The following is an 8,539-nucleotide window of genomic DNA, read 5'->3' on the forward strand; positions in this document are numbered from 1 at the left end:
TATTTTTAATACATACATAGAACTAAAATCGAGTCTGAAATAGGCCCAAAAACATATAAATTGTGTATTCATAAAATTTATGCACTGAACGGTGTGGACTAAGCTCATGCACGTTCAATATTGTCAACGTGTTTCCACTTCTTCAGGCTAGAACATTCAATTGTCTTCAAGTCCACAATCCTATGCTCAGGGCCGGCCCTACCATGGGTCCCTATGGGTCCATTGGACCCAGCCATCACTTGGAGAGGGGCAGCAAATTGACTCCCAAGATTTTTTTGTCCAGCAGTTTTGTGTCATTAGTTTGCGGCGTATTACGGGTGGCATTTCCCTATACCATACTGCCGCTCGTAGTGCAAACTGATGAGTATGATGATCATGATGAGCGTCTCCTCTGGGGAACATCCCTCACGTGATCCTGGTGTGCACAATGACGTCAGACATCAGCAACTCCATCCCACGCAGAGCAGGCTGGATCTTCTAGGGCGGTGGGCGCGGCAGACACTCGAGTGACAGGAGGACTGAGGACAGACAGCGGGTGTTTGGTGGATTGGTCCGGTGGTGAGCTATGGAAGAAGATAACAGTATAAATTATATTTTCTAAACTTTATATGTTTATATAAAATAATGGATGTGGGGGGCCTTTTGTTGGGTGTGACTTTTTTTTCTGGGGGGGGGGGGGGCAGCATTTCATTCTTGGTCCCAGGTAGCACAATGTCTTGGGCCAGCCCTGCCTATGCTCTATCAATACGACAAGTAGATCGAATAATATATACAGGAACAGTAAAGTTCAGCACATATCCAATCTCATTACATACACAGATGTTTATGTAATATCTCGATGAATTTACAGAGAATAAAATTTGTCCATGACAACTATTGTGATGTCACCAGAGACCACGTAACACTATGAATACTGTGGAAAAAAAAATATCCCCACTAAGGATCCTCAACAAAAGGGCATCCCCAAGTGTGTGCAATCCAATGGTAAGCAGGCTAGTCTGACCTGTGGAGACCCTCGTTTAACATGTGAAATAGACACCTAATTGGAAAATTTAGCTGAAATCAAGCATTGCCTGTATTATGGTCTTGTAGTTGGCTGTTACTGAAGATGATTTTTAGTAAAAATGTTTTTCTGGACTTAATAAAACTTTTTATGGCTCCTTCCTCTCTGCACACCAGATAGCCTTGTAAGAGGCAGCTGAGACACTTTCTGGAGCTTCTGGGAGAAAAACAAAAGTCTGCAAAGTCATTACCTAGCAGTTTAGAAGTTGGTTCTCAGGCTGGATCATGCTGTGACCATCACATCCACCAGATCCAGCAGTCAATGAAATCTGATATCGTTCCACTTGGTTGGTTTCATAAGCTGGGCATACACTGGTAATTTGTTTTCAGCCATCCAGCAGGCTGGATGGAGAAATCCCTCCCACCCCAACCCTGTATTCAGATAGTGGCACCAATCAGTTGCAGCTGCTGATAGAGAGAGGTTTTCCATCATGTTCCTTCGACCAAAGTTAAACAAACAATTACATTTTGACAAGTGGGGATGGCTACACACTGATCAAAATTTGACCGGTCCATGCTGAATCGGCCTAAATTCGATCAGTGTATGTCTGCTTCAGTCTGCTGTTGAAAACAATGATTCCTTGAGCCAGTCTTTCCCAACCAGGGTGCCTTCTGAGTTTCTATGGTGTGCCATGAGTAGGGATGATCAAACGGTTCTGGTCGAAATTCGGCCGAATTCCAAACTTTTTGCGGTAAAAGTTCGGAATTCAGCCACCAGAACCGCCCAAAATGCAAGGGGACAGGAACTGGGCTTTAAAAGCCCATGATTGGCCCAGAAACATCAGTAAAATGTGATTGGAGTGACTATGGAGTCCATAGCCCAATGAGGAGTGAATACGCCCCCCATACGCCCCCCAGTATATAACATAGCCCCGCCAAAACTCTAGCACTGTAATACAGAGCCTGTGGAAGAGAGTGGAAGCATTTGTGTTGCTCCAGTGTCATTTTGCAATTATTAGTGTGAGGAAAGGGATATGCAGTGTAGTTAGGGTACTATATACCACTATAGTTAGATTAAAAAATCTAGTTTTTGTAGGGATAGCTTTAAGTGTCAGGGTGACCGTAGTGTAGTTTAGGGTGACCTGACTCTGCCATGTCAGGGTGACCGTAGTGTAGTTTAGGGTGACCTGACTCTACCATGTCAGGGTGACCGTAGTGTAGTTTAGGGTGACCTGACTCTGCCATGTCAGGGTGACCGTAGTGTAGTTAAGGGTGATCTGACGTTGCCATACCAGGGTGACCGAACTCTGCCATGTCAGGGTGACCCCACTATGCAGATTCTGGGTTAGGGGTATATATATATATATATATATATATATCAAAAACGACAATTTTTAAGAACTTTTTTTTGCCTGATTCATAGTCCCTGGGGCATGACCCAGAACCCTAGGCACTTTTTAGAGGCATTTATTGGGTTTTAGGTCTTCAAAATGGTGTTTTTTGATTCCAGAAGTTCGGGTCCCATTGATTTCAATGGGGTTCTGGAATCTGAACCAAACTTTTGGGAAATTCGGGTGTTCTGGTTTGAACCAACCTTTTCAAAAGTTCGATCATCCCTAGCCATGAGCACAGGATCCAGTTTTCCCTGGATTAGCCAGCCGCCAGCACCATAACAGATGACGCTCCACAACCAGAACATACGGAGCCATTCATGGCTATAGTGATGATGGCCATCCAACCTGCACCATTGCAAAGCATGACTCTGATACAGGGCAGGTGTCATGGATTACCCCCAGCATTTAGGAGAAAACTGAAATCTGCTAGACTTCCTTCACCTCCCACCCTCTGCAGTTCTGATGGAGCCAAAAGGTGGGATTCTGATATAAAGAGGGGACTGCGTGATTGCAGGGCTCTGTTTGACAGGGAGACTCTGTTGTTATGGGGGACTTGTGTAGAAGGGGGAATCTGATGTGGCTTCTGTTGTGAAGTTAATCTCATCAAAGCGGTTGTGTTGCATTGTCCCAGGCTCTGGTTTCCCAGTGATGAGTAACATTTTATGTTTTTTACATTTTAGACTGTGGTGCCTGAAGATTTTGCATTCTTTTTGGTTAAGCAACTGAAAAAAGTTGAAAAATAATGCCTTAGACCAGGATTTCTCAACCTTTTTTTACCTTGGAGGAACTCTTGGCAAAAAGTTTGAGATCTCGGTGAACCCCTGAAATAATGTTCATGACTACAGTTCATGGAACGATGGTGTGATCAGTGAGCTGTGATATAACAACATTTAATATTAGAAACAGAATTAAATAATAAAATAAATATTAAAGCTCTCCTATTTAATGTGAGACTTGTGGTATCTCACAATTACTTTTGGTATGATGGAAGGTTCTATACTCAAAAGAGGGGCGTGGCGATGGGGGCTAAGTTTGACCCGAGCCTCGCTAACCTCTTTATGAGTGAGTGGGAGGATAAATATGTATTTAGTCAGAACAAAGGTGAACTTTTATTTTGATAAAAGATTCATTCATGATCTGTTTTTCATATGGGCTGGATCGGAGGTGAGTCTTAAAACATTTATGCACCAACTTAATACTAATCCAAATAATATTAAGCTGGATTACCAGTGGAATGATAGATTCATTATTTTGGATGTTACCATCATGAGACTGAGTCATTTACTTACTACTAAGGCCAACTGACCGGAACCGTTATCTCCCTATATATAGCGGACCCTATCCGGTTTGGCTAAAGAACATTCCAAAGGACCAATTTATGCGGGCCAGGAGGAATTATACTTCTGATGCCGATTATTTGGAGCAATCACAAATCATAAAGAATAGGTTGGTGGAGAAATGTTATAGGGAGGAACGTTTTGATGAGATGATTAGAGCTGTAGGACAAGTATCTCAGGCAATTTGTTTGATAGATAGGGCACGTCAAACTAGTGATAAACAGGGATGGTGATTTATTAGTAATTTTCATGCCCAATACAGGGAGGTAGAGGACATCTTTAGGAAATACTGGCCGGTTTTGGGCATGGATAGGATTTTAGGGAATGTACTTCCTGAAAAACCCTATTTTCATTTATAGGAAGGCGCCTTCTTTTGGAGGTATGGTGGTCAAGAAGATACTTGATCCACCAAGTAGGTTACAGATGTTTTGGGACAGTGCATGTTTTTTTTGCCTGCAGAAAATGTCAAAAAGCGAATACACATATTAGAGGTCTCACTAGTTTTACATTGTTAGGTAATGGGAGGCGAATTTGAAATAAAGGAGTATATTTCTTCTAATTCCACACACGTAGTTTATGCGTTGGAATGTCCGTGCAGCCTTATGTATACTGTATAGGCCGCACCAAAAGAACATTAGGGAAATTAGTAGCACAGCATATGTACAATATCTCCATAGGTTACAAAAATCACAGTGTATCCCTACATTTTAGACGTAAGCATAATGAGGGACCCCTCAGGACTGAAGTTCTGTCAGCACAGCTGTTTTATATACTCTACACGCTTTTCTGTCATGGATGTTTGTAAGTGTATCAGCCATTTTTAGAAATAAATTGTTTTAGCAATATTACGCTATATGTTCCCCATTTTTCTTTTTTTGATACACCCCCCATTGTGGAAGTGGATTTCGTGATTGCTCTCATCTATTGGGGATCTACACGCTGTCCAACGTGGTCGGTGAATCTTGTGGGGACACTCCATCACTTCTTTCAAGCTTGGTTTGATTCCTATGCTATATGGCATTTGGAGTCCTATTCATTCGGTGAGCGCAATCTTTTTTATACCTTCACTGATGAAGGGATTAGCTGCACTATGAGTTTTTCACATTTATTTTTAGCAATATTATGCTATGTGCTCCTCCTTTTGTCTTTTTGATGTACCATCTCTTGGGGAAGTGGAGTCTCCGTCTGATCCTCGTCATCAGTGATTGGCACGTTGCTCATCGCGGACGGTGAATCCTGTGGAGACACTACAATATTTCATTCAAGCCTGTTTGACCTCTTTGCCATAAGGTATTTGGGGTCCTTTCCATTTGGTGAGCGCAATCTTATTTATACCGTTATTGGTGGAGGGATTTGCTGCACAACTTGGTCACATCATTTGCCACCATCTTTCATGATTGGATTTTTCTTATCATTATTCTATGCACCTTATTGCTGGTTCAATTGGACTTTTTATGTTGTTGGACATTTACTCAGTTTTTAGCGCTACACATTTTTCTTTTGATGCATCATTATGGCCAGTGTCCTCAAGCAGACATCAAGCCTCCGAAAATTCCTATCCAAATACTGACTTTCAGAATTCCACATTCTGGTGATGTCTGAGGTCTTTCAAAAATGTAGCATACCCCAACAGGCTGCACAAAGACCAACTTCTTGTTGTCCCCTTACCTTTTTAATTGCCATTTTCAAAAAATGTTTTTTTTTTTTTTTTTAATGTTATGGCAAAATAAAAGGAATTAAAAGTGTGACGGTGCTCACCGTCACTGGAATTTAAGGACAGATGGGTGATGGTTTGAATTGCTTCATATTTGTCAGTATGAGGTCTCTGACCAGGAAGTACAACTCCTAATATGGTCATTCCAGGAAGTTCAATGACTGTCTAACAATGTTGCTTTTGTCTGAGGTGGCTTTCCATTCTCCTATTGTCGGGTGTGCTGATGAACTCACCTGCTGTCTGCTAAGGGATGTATTGACACTCAGAGTAATGTGTATTGAGGGCTCGTTAGGGAACCATTGTTCTGTGTCTGGCTATTGTGTACATTGATTGCCCCCGGGGGGCTTCTGTCTCCTTGCACACGGCAGTCCTTCTGGTCAAGCTATCTGACCAATCACTGCTGACTCATTTTCAATTCCTCATTTGCATGGCTAAGGAGGACCAGAAGGGGAACTGCAGGTACTTTACAATTGACCAATAGGAAAGCGGTTTTTGGGGGCAGGATGTTCCAAATTCTGTATAAAAGTGTGCTATGTTCTTCCAATAAATTGTCTTCCTGTTTGAACTTACATACAGCCTTGCCTGGTGTTTGTTCTAATGGATTCCCGAATGGCACATAGCTGTAGTTCGGATCCCGGATCCTTGGTTGACCGAACCATCAGACGTTGCGATCTGCAAGCTGACTCACTAGAAACAGAAGAGTGTCGGGAGGGCGGAAGCGAGCGAGCAAGGGTCTCGTTACAAAAAGAAAAGCAGTAATAGATTTCATTTGAAAGGGTTTTGTACCTAATTTGGCCAATAGCCAATAAATGAAAAAAAAATATAGAATTTCAGTACATTTTTATTCAGAAGATATTTTATTTATCTATGAGCTTATTTATATAAATAGAGTCTCAAGTGACAAAGGTGTTTTGAATTAAATCTTAGGAGACATTTAACAAGAAGTAAAGCTTTGTATTGTTAGAACACAGCAGACTGTCCTGTGGGAGTGCCATCGTTTTATATCTATATAAGTCATTATCTGGATAACATGTCTACATGGAAATCTGAGCACGATACGTGGACATGTTTTCCTTTTAACAGTTGCTCAGATTGATAACATTATACTAAAAAAGGAATAAATAATATGAGGAATCTTACAAAGGTTACTGTTCTTACTCTTGTGGGTCTATCAGACCATCCACCAACCATGAATGGACTTTTTGTCCTCTTCATTCTCATCTACCTGATGACTCTTGTCATAAACCTCCTTATTTTTTTCTTGGTCCTCACTGACTACCATCTGCACAACCCAATGTATTTTTTCCTTGGCAACTTAGCTTTTCTGGACATGTCTTATTCGACGGTAACTGCACCAAGGATGCTCTTCGATTTGGTCACCAAAAGCCGATCAATTTCCATTCCTGCCTGTATAGCCCAAGTCTTCTTCTTTCTCTACTTTACTAGCTCAGAACTCTTCTTACTCTCGGCTATGTCCTATGACCGATACATTGCCATCTGCTACCCTCTACATTACACACAAATTATGTCTTGGAGAGTCTGTGCTGGTATGGCCTCTCTGGTTTGGTTTGCAGCGTGTTCTGTCTCTTTGATTCATACTCTTTGTTTGCTCAGGTTGTCCTTCTGTGGCCCAACTTCCATCCACAACTTTTTTTGTGACCTTCCACATTTGTTTCAAATTACATGTACTGACCCCTTCATAAACATAATGGTCATATTCATAGCGGGTGCTAGTCTTGGGTTAGGAGCCTTTCTTTTGACCTTCCTTCCCTATGTCCGTATTTTCAGTACCATTCTGAGAATCCGTAGCAAGAATGGAAAGATGAAAGCCTTCTCCACCTGCACCTCACACCTCACCGTGGTCTTCATCTTTTATGGCTCCTTAATTTTTATTTACTTGGTTCCCACCTCCAGCGATATGGACAGTTCAAACAAACTGTTTACAGTCATATCTGCCCTCATTAACCCATTGCTTAATCCTCTGATCTACAGCCTGAGAAATAAAGATCTTATGGAGGCACTTATGAGGTCTATATATTACATAAAGTTGATAAAGGGGTAAAGTTCAAATTCATTTTGGGAAATGTGTCATTTTTGTATTTTTGTTCAATATTGAGTTGACCTGGGGTCTCAGTAACTTCTTATTTAAATGTGAAATGTTAAGAGCTCATAGTTGTACATATAGAGAACCAGCTACAAATAGAGTACATAAAATAAATATGCAGCCTAATGTTACATAATTAGGTTTAAACAGGCACCTGTCCATCAGGCTCACCCATAAATAAATAAATAAATAAATAAATAAATAAAATAAAAAACACTTTGGAACCTGAGAACCTTAAACATGCAGTTGATAGAGATGAAGGCCAGAAAAGGCAATTTGCTCCAACAAACAAGAATATTCTTCCTGATCCCCAAAGGAAACCGGATACTTCCCAGTTCAACATTTTGTTATTTCTTATAAAAAATAATAGCCCTTAAAAGGAATGAGATCTAATAGCTTAAATGTGGTCAGTGGAGTCCTCAAACCATCCTAAAAAAGTTCATAACAGTCTCCTGAGGGTACTATTTAGCAGGGGCAGACTGGCAACTTTAAGCCCAGGGGGCAAGTACAAACCAGAGGCCCATGGTGCAACGACTCAGCTCCCGCTCCCACTCTCCCTCCTCCTGTCCTCCTCTTGACCTTTATTCCAGGCTGAATCTCCGATCCTAATACTCTCTACTCACCGGCTGAATCCTGGTTCCCAACCTGGCCAGCGGCGGGCAGTTGAGGGAATCTGGGACGGCTTGGTTGGAGCTGGCCAGGGGGTGAGAGTCTCCAGTGGGGCGTAAAAACTGGCCTCTGCTCAGACACAATTTACAGCATCCATGCTGGAGGGGGGGAGGCCTGCGTTCTGTCCTTGTCTTTAACCTGCACTCGATAGGTCAGGGGCTTTTTACTTCTCCTCACCAGGAATCCTTTAGGCATGTCTGTAGCAGAAGCAGTCCAGCCTTTTTATGGGGCATCAAAGAAGCCCAGGGGGCAATTTCCCCCCTGCCCCCTGGCCCAGTCCTGCCCTGCTATTTAGCCAATACTAATAAGTAAAAAAAAA

The 8,539-nt window shown here is 41.9% G+C and overlaps 1 protein-coding gene across 1 annotated transcript; it reads left to right on the plus strand.

The window, feature by feature from the left end:
• Positions 1-6,573: 6,573 nt before the first annotated feature.
• On the plus strand, positions 6,574-7,509 carry LOC309562011 (olfactory receptor 5V1-like; the record flags this gene model as incomplete). The annotated part of the gene is made up of 1 exon (XM_082266109.1): positions 6,574-7,509. One exon carries the CDS (start codon positions 6,574-6,576, stop codon positions 7,507-7,509), a length of 936 nt encoding a protein of 311 aa, XP_082122235.1.
• Positions 7,510-8,539: the final 1,030 nt, after the last annotated feature.

The sequence above is a fragment of the Pelophylax lessonae genome (genome assembly GCF_965119305.1).
Source record: "Pelophylax lessonae genome assembly, chromosome: 8".
NCBI lineage: Eukaryota > Metazoa > Chordata > Amphibia > Anura > Ranidae > Pelophylax > Pelophylax lessonae.